The 18,572-nt window shown below is 34.3% G+C and overlaps 1 protein-coding gene across 7 annotated transcripts in view; it reads left to right on the top strand.

The window, feature by feature from the left end:
• Window positions 1–16,696, top strand: part of Reph (Regulator of eph expression) — a 119,670-nt gene extending 102,974 nt beyond the window's left edge. Inside the window, exons 6-8 of one of the 7 annotated variants that reach the window (XR_016142154.1) lie at window positions 1,980–2,199; window positions 12,251–16,174; window positions 16,355–16,696. Coding sequence is in view for 1 of the 7 variants with exons in the window: in XM_089093649.1 (XP_088949775.1) it covers window positions 1,980–2,199; window positions 12,251–12,313 (283 nt within the window). In the remaining 6 variants the exon portion in view is untranslated. Of the gene's footprint in view, window positions 1–1,979; window positions 2,200–12,250 lie in introns of all 7 variants that reach the window. The other 6 variants (XR_016142150.1, XR_016142149.1, XR_016142153.1 and 3 more) reach the window with 6 other exon arrangements.
• The last annotated feature ends 1,876 nt before the right edge of the window (window positions 16,697–18,572 follow it).

Here is an 18,572-nt window from a genome sequence, read left to right as displayed (position 1 = left end):
TCCTCTCTTTCCCTCACTTTTCCTCACACACTTTTGTGTGTATGTGTGTGTGTGTGTGTGTGTGTGTGTGTGTGTGTGTGTGTGTGTGTGTGTGTGTGTGTGTGTGTGTGTGTGTGTGTGTGTGTGTGTGTGTGTGTGTGTGTGTGTGTGTGTGTGTGTGTGTGTGTGTGTGTGTGTGTGTGTGTGTGTGTGTGTGTGTGTGTGTGTGTGTGTGTGTGTGTGTGTGTGTGTGTGTGTGTGTGTGTGTGTGTGTGTGTGTGTGTGTGTGTGTGTGTGTGTGTGTGTGTGTGTGTGTGTGTGTGTGTGTGTGTGTGTGTGTGTGTGTGTGTGTGTGTGTGTGTGTGTGTGTGTGTGTGTGTGTGTGTGTGTGTGTGTGTGTGTGTGTGTGTGTGTGTGTGTGTAGTTTTAGATCTGAAAATAGTCTTTGATGTCAGTTTTAGTAATGTTCCAGGGGAATTTAACCATTACTAAAACTCATCAATAAATACTCAGGGATTAGATTTGAAGAAAGCTCTAGATTTCTATGTTAGAAATCATCGCCATTAGCTGCTAATGGCTCTGCTTGTAACTGTCCAACTCACTTTTGACACTGAATGGATTTTGAAAATGGAAGAAATAGCAGAATAGTTTTACTTTAAGAAAAAAAACAGGCACTGTGTGAAAATTTAAAAGGAATTAAACGTGTTAATTTTTTTTTTAAAAATCCAGGTTTGAACATCATAATCCAAAAATTTTAATGGTAGGTTCTATCCTATTTTCCCATAAGCATCATCACTTGCATACGGATATATGAAAAAATAATAGCTTCAGAGAGACTATGTACAACGTTATTTCGGAAACCTCGCTATTTACTTTCAAGCACAGTCTATATTCTGTCTACTGTGCTTTCAAGTGTATCTCTTCTTAGGTAAATGGAGCCATTGCTAATTGAAAAAGAGCCTGAGGAAGGTTTTATTAGTATTTGTTTATTTTATTTTGTGGTATTTGTTAAGAATCCGGTAGTCACGCGAGAAAGACCGAGATGCTACATGAAAAACAGGTTTTCTCTGCCTTGTGAGGTGTTGCTCACTCCGTAACAAAGATTTAAACTTTTGTTTTTGGAGTTTAGGGCGACTAAAAGGTATCTAGGCTAGTTTAGGTTACGTATTTAATATATGCTATGCTTTACCCTCCACTCCCTTGATATGCAAATATATAGCCAAAATTCGTTCCTCAACTACTATATTTTTATCCTATTTTGTTTTATTCCAATCGTTGTTTTATTTCATTAGCATAAACGAAACTTCACTTCTTATGTGACTACCGGATTCTTGACAAGTACCTATTATGTTTTATCATCACCGGGGAGGTTTGATAGCGTTTTTTTTTTTTTTTTTTTTTTTTTTTTTTTTTAGTTCAACTATTCCTACTTTCAAAAATCACGTATATTAGGTGTTGCGTACCATGCGCGATGGAAGTGTGCCAATCATAGAATAACGGGGCGTTGCATGGGTTTAAAAGGGGGGGGGGGCAATAACTGTTTTTGTTTTAATGTTTTTGATCCTTTGAAGACAAAGCTTTTAAATCAAGCCGAAAAGACTATAACTAATAATAAAGAACTATCGGTACTGTTGTATTATCTGTAACACACCTTAGAAGTGAAGTTTGGTTAATGCTAATGAAATAAAACAAAATAGCCTGAAAATACAATGGTTTAGGAACAAATTTCGGCTATATATTTACACATCCGGGGGGGGGGGGTAAAGCATAGCATATATTAAATACGTAACCTAACCTAGGTACCTTTCCGCCCCCCCCCCTAAAACCCAAAACCAAAAGTTTAAATATTGTAAACGCAGTGATAAATCGCTGTTTACAATCCTCAGCATAGGAATTGTCCGTTGAAAGAAACCTGTTTGACTAGTTTCTTTAGCATGTTCAATGTACAATATTGCGCGTGTGTTACAGATAATACAACAGTACCGAACAATCTTTTCTAGAACTTCTCCACCTGAGGATGCACACAGGCCATTCCGATCTCAATCGCCACCCAACAAACTCTTTCATGCAGAAGCCGTTCAAAATGGTACAAGCGATCATGGCGTGGGTTTAACCCCCAAAGACGTGGTTAGCGTTGGGGGTGCTCAGAAAAAGCAGAGGAGAGGTCTTAGACCTCAGTTTCTTCAAAGACCTTGTTTGGATTTTGAGAAAATGCAAGAGGTAGGCAGGTTTTTTCCAACCGCCACTTTAGCTCGATATATAGTCTTTGCGCTTTTTCATTTCCTCAATCTTTTCCATATCTCATTGCTTCTATCATAATCATATTTTATCATATTCTTTTTTTTTCTTTTATTGTAGAAGAGTCTCCTTTGCTCCTTTTAACTGTTCTTTGCTTTGGTCTTTTTTTCCTCCTCTTTATCTAAGTTAATTATTGAGCTTTTGCAAAAAGCCTTTCCACTCTCTTATTGACCTTGCAAAAGTCGGTATTTCATTCTGTTCTATACTACATTTGATTTTTTGAATGTTTGTTCCGATTTATTTTAAAAGCAAATAGTACAATAGATATGTTACCGTGAAAGACCGAAATTGGAGAATGTCAACATTCACTGGTGATGTCCTTGTTTTGAATGCCAAATTTTTTTTCCTTGGATTTAGTCAGCTTTGCCGATCAGCTTTTTCAGCTTTATGCTTGGTTTGATGGTGACAAGCTTAGGTGAGGTTTTTAACCTATTTCTGAGATTTATAACCTAATTTGACCTAACTAAACCCATCCAACCTTGCATAAGACTGACAAAGCTGACTGAATCCAAGCAGAGAAAAAGACTTTTTCTCTGCTTGGATTCAGTCCGGACATTCACCGGTGAATTTCCTCACTTACCTGATATCGGTCTTTCACTGTAACAAATACACACAATATGCCAAATTCAATCATTAAGACAACTAAATCCGTTGCTAATAGACGTATCGTATAAAATAGCGTAGCCATAAAAGTGGCAATGTACCGAATGTGCCATTTTTCGACAGAAAATGAACCGATTTGAAGAATTCAATTTGCAAGCACCTAAAAAGCGCCCAAATGATGCAAAAGCACCCCATCTGGCAACACTGATAAAAATAACTATTAGATGGTGTATATGCACAGATGAGAATTTATGTTGAAGAATTCCTTTTGAAGAATTTCCCCCGGAAAAAAACACTTCAGTTCTGATTTTAGAAAAATCCAGACATTTGCGCCTGAAATGCCTTATAGTTTTAATTGAGCCAATCCTGAATTTACTTTTTTCGTTTAAAAACTCTTTTAATACCCTCTGGGAGCAAAAAATCTTGAGTACGCGCCTTGCTTTGATTTTTATCCGGTGGATAACTAAATCTTAGGAAGTTCTTGTTTACCATTAAATGATTGCTCAATATCAAGTAAAAACAGCCAAATCGAAAATACTTAAAAAAAAAACATTATCTTATATTCGTTAATGGGTATGTCACCGCAATTTTAGTATCCATCTTTGAAACCAGTTCTTTTAATGAAAATGATTAGCATAATTATGATAATACTCTAATCGTCAGTATAATGGGTTGGCTTGTGCTATTTCACTTGTCACTAAAACCAATTATCACTGAGAAATGTTGGGTAGCCACAAGTGTAATATTCACAGTAGGAGGGATATTGCTAAAAAGCAAGCAGTCCCTCCTTGGCCTAAACATCTGGTTTCATATCCGTTTGGTAGAAATGGCACAAGTGCATAGCTATTGAGCCTCAGGGATAAAATAAAAGCTTAATTTATTCTCAAAAATAGTTGAATTTTTTGAGGGGTGAAGTGTGTCTCTTTTATGGGGGGGGTCAGCTAAGAGGGAATAACTACGAGAAGTAATTATGCTTTACGTTCAAAAATCAAATGAGCATGCGGTACCGCCCACCCCCTGACAACGGATGTTTATCATTGTTTGTAAATTTTGGGATTTCGGGGGGTGGGGGTTGGGATCCCTGAAAGTTTTCCAAGATGGTTCTTCCAAGAGATTTTTCATCGCACAAGGGAACGCTGCTGCAGACGTTAAATTCGAATTCTGCCAGAACCTCAGCATCAACTTCCATCTTTATTAAGAGACCATTTTCACAGAGATGAGAGCTGAATAAAAGTCAGCCGACCACGTGAATCGGTGTTATCGAGCTAGGTTTCTTCCTAGAACGTAGGTTCTAGCTCCCATCCTCATTGTCCATCTCTTTTTGAACTTGAAGAAGAGCCCTAGTTTGACTTGCCGTGAGACCGAAGTAGAACTGTATGGATAAATCCATCTTTTGTTGAACAAATGGTTTTTTTGTCGAGAATGAGGGCAAACATGATCTGTAGCCCTGAGGCTTCCAAATGTTCAAGATTATCACATTACTAATATGTTTATGTTAAAGTTGTCTGGGCAATTGGGTAACGTTCAATCAAAGAGAGATTGTCATCCTATAATTCTGTGGTGTTGATTGTGCTTAAATATCATTGGCTTACGTCTATGGCCCATTTTCGTAAACCAGTTACATCATTACTTAAGCGAATTACAGATGGGAACACTTCTGGAGAAACAAGTGGTTAGGGAAACAATTGTTTTTCCAAGAACCAGTAAAAAGAACGAAGTGTTAAATTCCATGTGATTGATTCTCTTAAGGGGAAATTTAAAGCAAGTAAATCGAACAGAATATTTTTGAGCGGCAACATTTTTTTTTTACAAGTATCGTAGTTTTCTGTTTTTCAGAATATTTTTAAAACTTCGTGGGAATGAGCAAAGGAATAATTTATCAAGGGTTCCAAGTTATCAAGGCTTCTAAATACTTTTGGGGTCAATGGGGGATAGCAGCCCAAATGATGTTTCGCTTAGTTCTGATTCGTTTTAAATTTCACTTCGATATTCTTATCTGAATGCTTTTCTTCTAATTCCACATGCTTTTTTGTTCCATCAACTTATTATTTTATGTCGCACTAAAACTTACTACGAGAAAGTTTAGATTTGGCTTCTATTCAATTTAAAAAAAAAATGTCTGGAAAAATATGTGTTTTGTTTTAAGTATTTTTTAAGTGGTCTACGCAATTATGAAAGTTTCTCAACTGCGTAGAATAGTCGCGGAATTTTTTTTTTAATGCCACTCATTGGTAATGTTAAAAATAAGCCATAAAATAGTCGTGTGTGTTTAATGTCATTATAGCTTTTAAAAACAGTGTTGCAACTGGTATCTCGTAGCTCAAAACTGGATACGTTTAATGTACTTGTCCTGAAAGCCTTTTTTTTCTTTTTTTATATGTATAAATTGTTTCGGCTAGTTTAAGAGTCACAAATATGTCTGTTTCTCCTCCCTAATTACAAAGTCAGTTTACTTATTTGTTATAAAGAACATGTTTATGAAAGTTTAGAACATACATTCTAAATCTAAGATCTAGAAAAGAATTAAGTCTAATACTGAACACTTTAAATTTGGAACAGTAACATATTTCAGAACGTATTGAATATAGGCGTAAGTTTAATGCACACACTAAAGCCCTTTTCAGTGGAATGTAAAAAAATTTGAAAGAGTCAAGACTAGAAACTAAAATGAAAATGGAAACACATACGCCATTTAAAGAAAAAAAAGAATGAAAATGAAAACACATACGCCATTGAAAACAAAAAATAGAATGAAAATGAAAACATACGCTATTGAAAACATAAAAAAGAATGAAAATGAAAACGCCTAAAACGAAAACGCAGAAAATTGCATTACTACTGCTGAGTTTAATACCACACATGGAATGTATTTTGGATGGTTGGAATGTAACATAAGCTATATAAACATAATATAAGCTAATAAACATAAGCTTGCGATTGTTACCTAGGAGACTGTACACCCTGACCACCAAAATAACTTTTTTTTTTTTTCTTTTTTTTTTACTTCAGGATTGTGCTTTTGATAAATCCAAGTCTTAATCAATTTTGTTTTGTTTGTGTTAGTTTAAATAATATTTTTGAGGGTCTAAGTTCAGCAAACTAAATTTTTAACTATGTGCATGTACACATTAAGTCATACGATCAAATTCATCCAATGAAAAGTCATTTCAGAATGCTTCTGTTTCGATTTTGGGACTTGTGGTACAATTTTTAATATCTGGTATGCATGCGAATGAGCACTCCTATCAAAATTAGTCTTTTTTTAATTCCTCATGATTTGGGTATGAATAACTCCGAGTTTAATCATTCTTGTTTTGTTTGTGTTAGTTAAAGTAATTCTCAAGGAGGAGTCTAAGTTCTACAAATAAAATTTAAACCCTGTGTATACTAAGTAAACCAAAATCGTTTTAAGACTAGAAAACAAAAAAAAACTTTTTTTTGCCTAGTCCTGGACAATTTTATGGTAATTAGTTTGTGGTGGATTGCCAGATTAAAGAGTATATGTAACTTATAACAGTTGGAAGTGGTGCTAATGTTGACAAAAAAAACTATCAACGCCATATAGCGTTTGACGAAACTTGGCATTTTCTCCATTGTAATAATAAGAATAATTAATTTAATTGGTTAAATAAGGGTAGTAAAATAAGTATTTGACCTCAGTTCCTAACAAAAAAATGATTACAAAGCTTTAAAAATGTCAAGTGGTGCCAAACGCTAGAGGGTGTTGACAGCTTTTTTGTCGACACTAGCGCCAGTTCCCACTCTTATAAGCTACTTATACTCTTTGTGCCAGACGATGTTTGGCTACGTGAGACCTTTCTGCAAACTAATAATGAAATACTGCTGAATGAAGTCGGATATATGATGGAATGATTGAATCAATGGAGAATAGACCTTGCAAGCACTGTCAGATATATCAGCACTATCAAGCACTGTCAGCACTATCAAGGAATCATAAAGGGTCTTTGAATTCGTGTTTGTTGATATTAAATCGCAAAGGGAGGACCTTACTATAGCTGAAGCAGATTGATCTCCAAGTGGATCCATCTGTTATTTCTCAAATTCTTGTTGAGCTTTTGGAGACAGTACCAAATCGTACATGTGGAGTTATCATAATGACCGATTTTAGCCTGAATTTAATGATCTTGCATCCTCGGTAATGTGAAACTGTGAGTATGGCGACCTTAATCGACAATATTTTCTCATCTTTTAATTTAGTTCTGAATTTCGTTTCAGTAATTGATACTTTTAGATCATTTTCCTTCTCTTCTCTGTCAATTTCTAAGAAGATATTGAGTTGAAACATTTCAACTTTGGGCTGGGCTGCCATCAAATTTGGTTAAAACGAGTCAATCCTCCTCAAATTCTGGTTGGCAGAGACTTCGTGGGATATTTCTGACAAGGATGCAGAATTTGTTTCGAAGTTGGATTCTTTTTTACGAGTCTGTTAAGACTTCTATTGCCAATGCAAAGACTGTATGCCTTGTTGTTACATGACTAAAAATTTATTTACTTGAATTCATGGATGACCCCTGGGCTTGTCCGAAGCTATAGAAGGAAAAATAATATTTGGACTTACAAGTTAACAGTCAGCGTTTCAATCTTGATAGCAATGTTTTACTTCTTTGATTTCAAAAACTAAATCTTTTATTATTTTCTAGAATTTTTGAAAATACGGATAGGGTATTTGAAAACTTCGTAGATAGTTCCAAGTTCGGTGGTAGATGGCTCGGTTATTACGAGTGGATTCATTGTCCATTTACGTCTTGTTTTGCTAGTCTTAGGAAAACGACTGCTTCTTCAGTAAACTCCTCTTCCTCGTAACTCAATTTTGAACACGATCTTGATGCAACTTGCCTGAAGTTAATGATCCCAGTACCAGTTTCTGTGGCTGAAGTATCTGCTTGTTAATGCGTTAAAAGGCTCAGCGTCTTCCGGTTCTGACTGTATACCCACCAAGGTAGTCAATTAAACTTTCGTTCAATTATATCTTCTCTGAAAAGACTTGTAAATCTGTCTTTCGAGGATGGAATTTTATTCGATTTCTTTAAGTGAGCTCGATTAATGGTTTCGTACAAAGAAAGGCCTCGGATAATATAGAAAGATTGGCCTCGTGACCCTGATAACTAATGACCAATTTATGTCTTTATCTAGTAACGTTTTTGAAGAGCCTATGCTTTTCCATCGACTTGCCATTTTAGAAGTATAAGTTTTTTTTTCCCACTAATTTCAGTACGTCTTCCAAACCAAGGGCTCAACAGAGACCACGTGCAATTCCGTGCCACGTATTTTTGATATTCAGCTCTTGGTTCTGGCTTGATTTTTTGCTGTTATGTTTTCGGGTGTCTGATTAGCTTTCGATTCCTTGACCGGTCAAATTCTACTTTCTAAATTATCCCATTTCGGCAAAATATAAAATTCTAGCATTTTGTTTGACTCTTATTTTTTGGAAGGGTCCTCGCTATGGGTCCTTCTTTCTACTCGCCGTCAGGAGTTGAGTAAGGTGTCCCTCAAGGTTCAGTTTTGGGATCAATTATGCTAATGATTTCATTTTGCGGTTATGAACAAAAAAATCAACAGTTTGTTGTCATTTAAGTCACCTCGAATTTTTTCATGCTCAAAAATGTACATCAATTGATAGATGAGATCTATTGATTTTCATGATCAACATAAATGAACGTCAATCTCCGCTGATAGGTGAGTACACTAGTTGCTTTCGGTGTCGCCAGCACTCTCAGCATTGCTGACACAACGCGCCTGAGATCTGTAACAAATCGACTGACACTAATAGTCGGGCCCTAAATGTTGCCAAGTTGAGGGTTATCGCAAATTGCTCAGGCTTGTCCTCAACTGTTTGAGATTCATATTTCAAGGGATCCTCTCATTAAACCTAATGATAGGCATGGCTAGTTCTAAGGGGTTATTCTTGATGAGAATTCTTCCTTCATGCATTACGTTAGTCTAATTAGAATAGAAATTTTTAGGAACTGGAATTCTTAGGAAGCTCAAAAATATTTTTCCTGTATTGATTCTAAAAATTCTGTTTCATTGTTTAACTCAGTCGTATGTCTAATTCCCCTACTATATGGTGTTTAATATTTTCGTCCCTTTTGATCCCCCCCCCTTCCCCAAGGTATATACCAAAGTGAAGAACCTTAACCCTGAAAAAAATAGTTCTGTTAATAAGCCGTTACTTCGTTCAAAAGTTCTTGCTTTATTGTACACATTGATGTTACTACGGCCCTCAGAGGCAGTGCATTTCTTGCCCTTGATCATTCTACTTGTCATTTTGGTAATTCAACATCAGGATTCGATTCACTCCATCAGTCAGATCGGGGTTAAATCCCCTTACTGCTCCCTTGAATATTGTGCCTGATTCACTCGTTTGTGTAAATAATTTCCAGAATCCAAAATTATTTCCAGAGAAATAAAGGAATATTCAGAATCAAGTAAATTTCTGCCTTTCCATTTACAAATAAGACGAGATGAAAAATAGAACAACGGGTATAATATTTCAAGTAAAAAAGTGGAAATTAAAAAAAAACTTTTTTGTTGATGACATTATTTTTTTTTCACTTTTTTCGATATAAAAACTTTTAATGTATACATTGAATTTTTAATAACAAGTTTTCATACTTCAAAGAAGTATTTTTTCAACATACATTTCCAACTTGGCCCAGATGCATCACCCGCTTTGTGGCAGTAAAATAGAAAACAATAATACTAACTAAACAGATAAAAAATATCCTGAAATAAACTAAAACGAAATGAAAATATAAAAAATGGGTATAATATTTCGAATAATACAGCGGAAAATAACAAAAAACTCCTTTTTCTGCTATTAATAATAAAAGTCCAGATATTTTGGCTTCATGTCTGGAAGCCTTTATCAACGGTACAAACAAAACTAAACCAAATTAAACAGAACAGGGAGATAAGGAAAAAAGAAAAAAAAAAGAAACGTTATAAAACTCATGTTGAGCATTATCATATTGGATATTAGTAAGATTTGCCTTTTTTTTTTTTTGTCGTCAACCTCTTGAGTTCATGGGCGCCCAACAGGGGGGGGCCGTGCAGGGGGCACCCTCCCCCCCCCTGGTTGAATGATGCTGCCTTATTTTTATATTTTGTTCTGAGGTTTATATTAAATATAGCATTAAAAGTGCCAATTAGACGAGGTTTCCCCCCCCCCAGGAATTCAGCTTATGGGCGCCCATGCTTGAGTTAGTATTATTGTTTTCTATTTTACTGCCCCTAAGCGGTTGATGCGTCTGGGTATAAGTTGGAATTTAATTTGGAAAAATACTTTTTTGAAAATTTGGTTTTGAAAAAGACAAAGTATAGGTTCTGAAAAATACATTTTTTTTTGTATCTTAAGGGCTGGACACACGTAGCTGATTTCGGGAACTGATTTCCAAATCAGCGCCGATTTTAAAAGAAATCAGCGTCGATTTGAGGTCGAAAAAATTTCTAGTTTTCGGCGCCGATTTACAAATCAGCGCTGATTTTCATCATGATCATCACAAAAAAATAGGGATACAAATAAATAGTCAGCTAGAGGTATTTGAGGTGAAAGACCCCACTATTGAGCTGAGAATTAAACTGAGAACTAAGCTGAGATCAATCAAGTAACCATTAATAAACTCCAGTTGACTATTTGTGTCCATGATTTTTTGTTTTGAAAATTTTGCGCAATAAATTTTTCTTTCAACAAAATTTTTCTTACCGCTATCGTTTGTCCACTGATGCTGAAATCAGTTCCCGAAATCAGCTACTTGTGCCTAGCCCTTTAATTAAAAAAAAAACGAAAAAATCCTTGTCTAAATTTGTGAATTGGCGCCACCGGATCGTGAATTCTTGGATTGCTCTGTTTGAATAATTTACACGCCTTGCCCTCCTCCCACTTTGTTCTTGTGTGACTGGCGTGGACTCTTATCAAAATCCTCTTTTTTGAACAATGCCTGAATCTCCCCTGTATTTGTATCGTTAATAAATGTGCCCTGGCTCGTTTTTTCTATAGTTCTCAATTCCTCTGTAATTACAAACTGTTCCCATTTCTTATCGCTGGGCATTCTACAAAGAAAGTAATACAATAAAAAAACTTATTAGTTCTTAAATGAGAAGTTTTTGAGTGCTTGAAGGAGTTTTCCGATCAGTTTTCTTCGACATAGCCTCTTGATAATTAACGGTGTTCAATCGATTGACTGGACCATTTTCCTATTTCGTGATATTGCTTTGAGCTTAGTGGAAAGTTTGAGTTTACTTTTGCCGATAAACACGCTCTCCAATATTTAGAAGGAGAAGTGGAATGCACCGATCGATTGAGTAGAAAATTTATGTGAATGTCTTGTAGTGTTGAAGATGAAAACAAAATCCTTTTTATTAAAGTTCAATACAATTTTTTTTTTCGACATCCGAGTCTGATCTCCAAATTAGAAAGTGATATCCAGGATATGTTTTCTTGAATTTCTGGGCACTTCTTATTCAAATTAGAAAAAATAATTTTTATTTATTTATTATTATTGGACCCATGGCCGTATCCAGAAGGGGGTTAGAAAAGTTTGCGTGTTCTCAAACTTAAATCTTGAGTGTTTTCAATAATCAAACACAATAATGAATGTAGAAAAATACTGGACATTTCTCTATTATATGTCTTAACTAATAACCTAAACCCGATATGTGTTTTGTATTTTTTTTGTTTTAGGTTCAATTTTCTGTAGTGATAATTGACTCCAGGGCTGTATTCAGGATTTTTTTTGGGGGGGGGGGGGGCTAACGAAAGAATTTTTTCCAGGGAGGGGATTTTTTTTTAACTTAAAAAAAAACATATCAAAATTTGTTTATATTAATTTCTTTACGTTTTTTACGAGTCGGACAAACGTTTCGGGGGGGGGGGTTAATCCCCGCCCCCTGGATCCGACCTTGATTAACTGTGTGTCTGAACCACAGTTCATATAATTATCCAGTAAGCTTATCGCAGATCATTTCTGGTCTTCGTTCTCGGTGCGAACAAAAAGCTCCTCCCACTTCTTTCTGCATTAGCGGGTTAGTCTGTTTCCGATTGTTTCCAACAAAGTGCATTATTCGTAATAGCGGGTTTCCACTCGTTTCCGATTAGATCACAGTCTGACTTGTCTACCCGTGAAAAGATCTGATGCCGCCTATGTTTCTATCTGCAAAAACGTTCTCTGGAGCACTCGCACCTTGGTCCGGGTTTTTATAATGGGTGAGATAGGGAAAGATCATACTGGATAATTATATAAACTGTGGTCTGAACTTTGCGTTGTTTCTAGAAATCCATGGGAAATGCTTAAAAAAACACAACAAAAGTATAGAATGTGTTGGTTAACATCATTTTAATCTTTTTTAGCTTAAAGCTCATTCGATGACGGCTTGGCAACATGACGGCGAACTCTCCCTCTTTTGCTGGTAAACCGGTCTAATTGGTAAAATGATTTAAGTGGCACTACCTGGCTAATGGCGCATTGTTCGACCCCAAGTGGTCAAAAAGAGACTTTAGTATTTTTCAATTTTGAACATTTGTGAATATTATCTAGGTATCTTTTTCAAATTGGCGAGATTTTCAAAGTGTACAGAAAAAGTTTAGAATGGACTTTTCGGGATTTGGATTTTTCTTTTTTTCTACACTTTCTACATTTTTTTTTCTACATTTTCTCCTTTTATGTCGTGGATTTTCTGTAAGTTTTTCGAGCCTTGGTAGTATAAATATTTTAAAAAGTGATAAAAAGTACAAAGAATTATTTTCAAACCTTTGTAAAAAATTTTCTTTTGTTTTTGTTTTTTTCGTTTTTTTTTTCTTTTCCCTTTTTTCATGCTTGTACAGGTTATGTATTTGGTTTTTTCCTTTGCTTTTTGTGTGTAAAGATGTTTTAAGTGAAGTATTTATTGTGTTTTGGTTTTTCTCCTTTTTCCACTCCCCCTATTGCACTTCTCAAAATTAACTAGGTTAGCTTAAAAAGCAGCTGCAATTCGACTCTTTTTATTTCTGGAAATTTTTTTATTGCTTCTGAATTTAACGTCAGAAACTGATCTCTGAATTAAGTTCTTAATTGCTTCTGAATTAAAAAAAACTTAATAGCAAAGTTAAAAATATTAAAAAAAAAACTACTCGCCAAAAAAAAGAAAGATAAAAGAAACCCAATATGGCACCATTGTTCCATTGAGAAGTTTTTATGGCGTCAATTGTCCCCTCCCTCTAGATTCTGAAAAACACCTTTGGGGGGGGAGGAATATTTTCATTGAAAATGTCTTTTAATATTGTCTATTCATTTAAATACTTTATTTAATTAAAATTTTAGTTAATTATTTTATACATTTAGCTATAACAATTTTAGTTGATTATTTAATTAACAACGGTTAATTATTTATTTAATTAATTATTTAATTTAATTAACAACGGTTAAATACTTCATAGCCTTAATCATAGAATAAAAAGACTAATAAACTGTTTTTTTTTTTATATATATATATATTGTACGATAATTGTGCTTGCAGAAATTTTATTGAAAAGTTAATTTGTCAATATCGTTCCCCTATTATTAATCCTTTCTTGTTTAAATATACCGTCATTCTTCTTTCCACAAAAATCCTCTTAGAAAAATTGATATCGTAATGGGTAATATTGTCTCAATATATAACAAATAATTTGATTTTTAGAAAAAAAAACTCAATATTAGACAAATTTCTTTAAAGAATGACAATTGCATTCGGTCTTGATCACAAGATGACTCACTGATAAACTGACATTGATCGGAGAATGTTTCCTTTTGCTAGGAAATTTAATATATTTTATTTGCAGAGATAAGAATAATAGCTTGTTTCCAAATAAAAGGTTAGTGTCCGATTATTTTACTTTTGCATAATAAATGTTTTATATATGCATTTTTAACTGTAGCCTAAGCTTTACAACTTAGTTAAAACTACTGAAGAGGAAATTTCTTCTTCTTATTCTGTAGATGCAGTTGTTACGGTGAAAGATTTTCTTCTCTTTTTTTAGCAATTTTTGGCTGGTTCTAGGTATGAATTTAATATGTTTAAATATAAATCATTAAAATATTTAACTAAACATTTAAAATATGAAAAAATCGTTTTTGCCAGTGAACATTAAATATGCTTTTAAAAACCAGTTGAATAACTTTGATATAAAAATTTGGCATATATTTATCATCTATATATATATATATACTCAGTAAATTTAGAATACCTTTCAATATTTTCAGCGTTCTCCATGCTCAACCACAAAAATAAAAACGAGAAAAAAATGAAACTTTGTTCCCATTTGAGGGTAGGTGTATTAAAATCAAAGTCACTAATTCTTGTTTCCGTTTTCTTCGCTTGATCAAATTTCCACCCCGAATGTTCAAAATGTGTAGAGTAGTAGCCTAGAGATTCAGAAGTTTTTTTTCTTCTTTTGTTACCTATTTAAACAAAAGGTGAAATGTTAGTGTCGGATTTGGCTGCTTTTTTTAGCTTATGTTTTTTGATCGCTGATTTCTGTCGCTTTGTTTGTAATTCTGTTGACTTGCAATAATTTATCGTTTTAAGAAATGTTGCTAAGCAATCTGAGAAGTTATAGATCCTAAAGCTTTTCTAAAGAAAGTTATTATCCATGTTGATTTTGAACTTTTTTTTTTTGTAATTGGCTTGACTAGGTATCAAAATTCGTAACGCTAATAATCCAAACTTAGTACCGCCACGTGGGTCAATTTCGCGTTCTTTTGCTCGCCATCATTAATTTCGAGGATTGCCGACTTTAAAAAATCGTGTACACAAAAAGTGGCACGCGCCATGCTTGGTGAGAGCGTGTCATGCGTGGCGGAACAAGTAATGCTCCGAAGTGGAAGAGAATGGGCCATCATTTTATGACGAAAAGTAAATTTTATTTGTAAAAATTTTAAAAATCAATCCTTCTTGAATAAAAAGGAGCTTTATTTTCAAAGGAGCTTTATGTAAGGAGCTTTATGTAAGGAGCTCCTTTAAAAAGGAGCTTTATGTAAGGAGCTCCTTTAAAAAGGAGCTTTATGTAAGGAGCTCCTTTAAAAAGGAGCTTTATGTAAGGAGCTCCTTTAAAAAGGAGCTTTATGTAAGGAGCTCCTGTAAACAAACTTTTCATGCACCTTTAATACTAATTCATGGAGAAACGACAAGTTCTTTGTGTAAAATTTGAGGAATTTACCTTCCTTGAGTAAAGATTTACTCTAATTTCCGTAAATTTCAGTTATTTTCTTTTATTACTGATAGCCCTAACTATTTTATAATAAATAAGAAAAGCTGAAAAAATAAATTCTGCCTCCTTTTGGATCAATTTTATGTCCATCACTTTTACATTTATTCGACAAAAGATAAATTTTACTTATAACACTTTCAAAAGCCAATTATTCTTGAATAAAGATGAGTTTTCCTCTTCTGAAAATAAACTTTTCATGCAACTTTAATATTAAGTCATGGGAAAAGAAAAATTGTGTGTATGAAACTTGAAAGAATTTACTTTTCTTTAGTTAAGATTGGTTTTGTTCATATTTGCCGGAAAACCTAAATTCTCAGTTAGACAATTTTCAATTGCTGATGAAAGTGAGAAAATCAGGAAATAGATACTGAGGAAATTTGTTTATCTCGTCTTAATTTACTTGAATTTACGTGGTACTTTGAAATGTTTACTTTTAAAACAAGAGCGTATCCAGGATTTTGGTTCGGGGGGGGGGGGGGTACAATTTTTTTAACACATCAAAAATTTGTTTATATTTATTTTTTGTATTTCACTTGTTTATATACGTTTTACTTTTTTACCAGCCGGACAAATCTTTGGGGGGGGGGGTCAAACCGGATAAACCCCTTCCCCTGGATACGGCTTTGTTTTTAAGTACTAAGCACCTGAATGGTACAAGAAAAAGAGAGGTAACAAACCCTTATGGAAAATGTTTGGCTTTTAGTTGATATGTTCAAAAAGGAAATGAAGACAAAATTATCATATGAATCAGAATGATGAGAGAATTATCATATGAGAAAAAGGGAAAAAAAGTTTGATTTTGGGCTGATATTTCAAAAATATAATTAAAATAGAATTTTTATAAGAATCAATTTAATCAAAATTCTGTTTTATTTGAATGCAGGAAGATAAGTAATGGGGATAATATTTTGAACTTTCATTTTAACGGCGAATTAGAGAAAATAGAGAAACTTGTGAATGAAAACAGAATTATCATATGAAAAAGATGATTAAAAATGTTTGATGTTGAGCAGGTATTCCAGGTATGTGCAGGTATGTTTGATGCAGGTATGTTTGATGCAGGTATTTGATGCAGGTAAATGATGATTTTTGATGTTGAGCAGGTATTCCAGGTATGTGCAGGTATGTTTGATGCAGGTATATGATGCAGGTAAATGATGATTTTTGATGTTGAGCAGGTATTCCAGGTATGTGCAGGTATGTTTGATGCAGGTATGTTTGATGCAGGTATTTGATGCAGGTAAATGATGATTTTTGATGTTGAGCAGGTATTCCAAAAAGAATTGAAATAGAACTTTCAATCTAATCATTTTATTCAAAACTCTGTTTTTGTTTGAATACAGGGAAGAAATAAGTTTGAAATAATTCAGTTTTGGGGATGTACAAGTTTACTTTGCCCGTTTACTCGGACTGTTGTGTGGCCTTGCGGCCGAATCTCATAGAAAGTACTGTAATCAGGAGGGGAGGTGGGCTGTACTATATCTGTATAATAGCCCATCCCAAAAGTTTATTGTTTGAGTTCATGCATTTTATATATTGATATTCTTTCATTAAAGCACTTGATTAACTCTTTAACTTTTACACGCTCATTAAACTTTTCCAACAGACACCTCATCTTAAAGAAAAAGTCGCTTCAAACAAAAAAAAAAACATAAAAAAAAACAATATTTTCTCTTAGAAAAATTAGCAATGCGGTTCGTTGGTCAAATTGAAATGAACAATCTGGCATAGCTGCCTGAAATGTTAGATGTAAGCTTTTTAGAAGCAAATTTAATCAATCCTGATTTTTACAGTTTTTGAAGTTAATTAAAAAAGAATCTCAGTTTTATTCAGCCTTCAGTGGTGCCAATTGGGGGTTGTAGGCTTTGGGTCCTACGACCCTGCCCCTCAGTTTTTGCCCCCCCCCCCTACCTCAGGTTTTGAAAAATACCTTTTCGAGGGTGTTTTTTATTGAAAATGATTAATTTGCCCCCTCTACATAATGGAAAAAAATTTTTTGCCTCAAGCCCCAAATTTTCGTGAACGGACGCCACTGACAGCATTCAAAAAGAAGAACCAATAAAAAGAAAAACTCCATTGAACTCTCAGTCGAGTTATTTTCTTAGACCGTGATTTGACCTAGCCCATCATAAAATATAATTAAGAACACTCATTATCCCCAAACCCAAAACAACCCAGAAATGGATTGTGGGATTTCGTAAAAATATTATTTAATTTCCTCATCATACCAGAGCCCAAAATGTTCTTGAAATTCTGAAATTTTCTGGAAATATATATTTCTGGAAACTAAAGGTCACCTACGCAAAATCAAAAGACACCAGTGGAAAATGGGCCTTGAAAGATACGCAAGGGAAGCAAAACACCAGAAAACATCTGAAAACTGTGGAGACCTTTCTTACAAGATGATCGGTACATCGAAGCCAAAACACCAGAAACCATTCTCCGTAAGACGATTGGTGCATTAAATGAAACTACCAGAAAATTTAATTTTGTGTTAAAATCAAAACATCAAAGATGTCTGAGGTTTATTTACAACAGAATTTGCGCGTTTGAAATCATACCTCCTGAAAATTGTGGTGATTTCTTTCAAAAGATCATTGGTGTCTTAAAACCAGATCGCCAGGAAATTCCGGTGATTTTACCCATAAGATAGTTGATGCATCAAAATCCAAACACCGTAAAATTCTGGAGATTTTCTCCACAAATTTGTCGGTTCATTGAAATCGAAACACGTGGCGATTTTCGAGATTTATCCACTAGATGATCGGTGAATTTGAAATCAGAACTCCAGAGAATTGTCGATATTTTCAACCACAAGATGATTGGTGCATCGAAACCTAAACACCGTAAGGCTCTGGAGATTTTCTCTAATTGATTACTGCAATAAAATCAAAATCCAGCTCATTTGATCTAAAACAAGTTTTTCTTTTTGAATAAAGATACATAAAAAGAGAAGATCAGCGACCCGACTTAAGTCACAAGCTGATCAAACAGTGGAGATCACAATATGGCATTGTTCCAAAAACAAAACAACGTATCTCGCTGATCAAACGCTGATCAAACAGTGGAGATCACAATATGGCATTGTTCCAAAAACAAAACAACGTATCTCGCTGATCAAACAGTGGAGATCACAATATGGCATTGTTCCAAAAACAAAACAACGTATCTCGCTGATCAAACGCTGATCAAACAGTGGAGATCACAATATGGCATTGTCCCAAAAACAAAACAACGTATCTCGCATATTCTTAATCAAATAGGAGAGCGAAAATAAGTTTTCAAATCTTTACGAGGGAACGTTTTTTGATAAATTTTATATAATATAATTAAAAGCTACAAGAAAAATGTAAATTAAACGGACATCAACCACATGGCTAATATGGGAGTAAAGTTCATTTTTGATGCAAATAGGTGTTATATTTAGATTGAGGATGCAATTCTA

The sequence above is a fragment of the Artemia sp. Qi Xiang Cuo genome, chromosome 8 (assembly GCF_049724085.1).
Source record: "Artemia sp. Qi Xiang Cuo chromosome 8, ASM4972408v1, whole genome shotgun sequence".
NCBI lineage: Eukaryota > Metazoa > Arthropoda > Branchiopoda > Anostraca > Artemiidae > Artemia > Artemia sp. Qi Xiang Cuo.
Note: the sequence above shows the minus strand (reverse complement) of the source record. Positions and strands in the feature narration are given on the sequence as shown.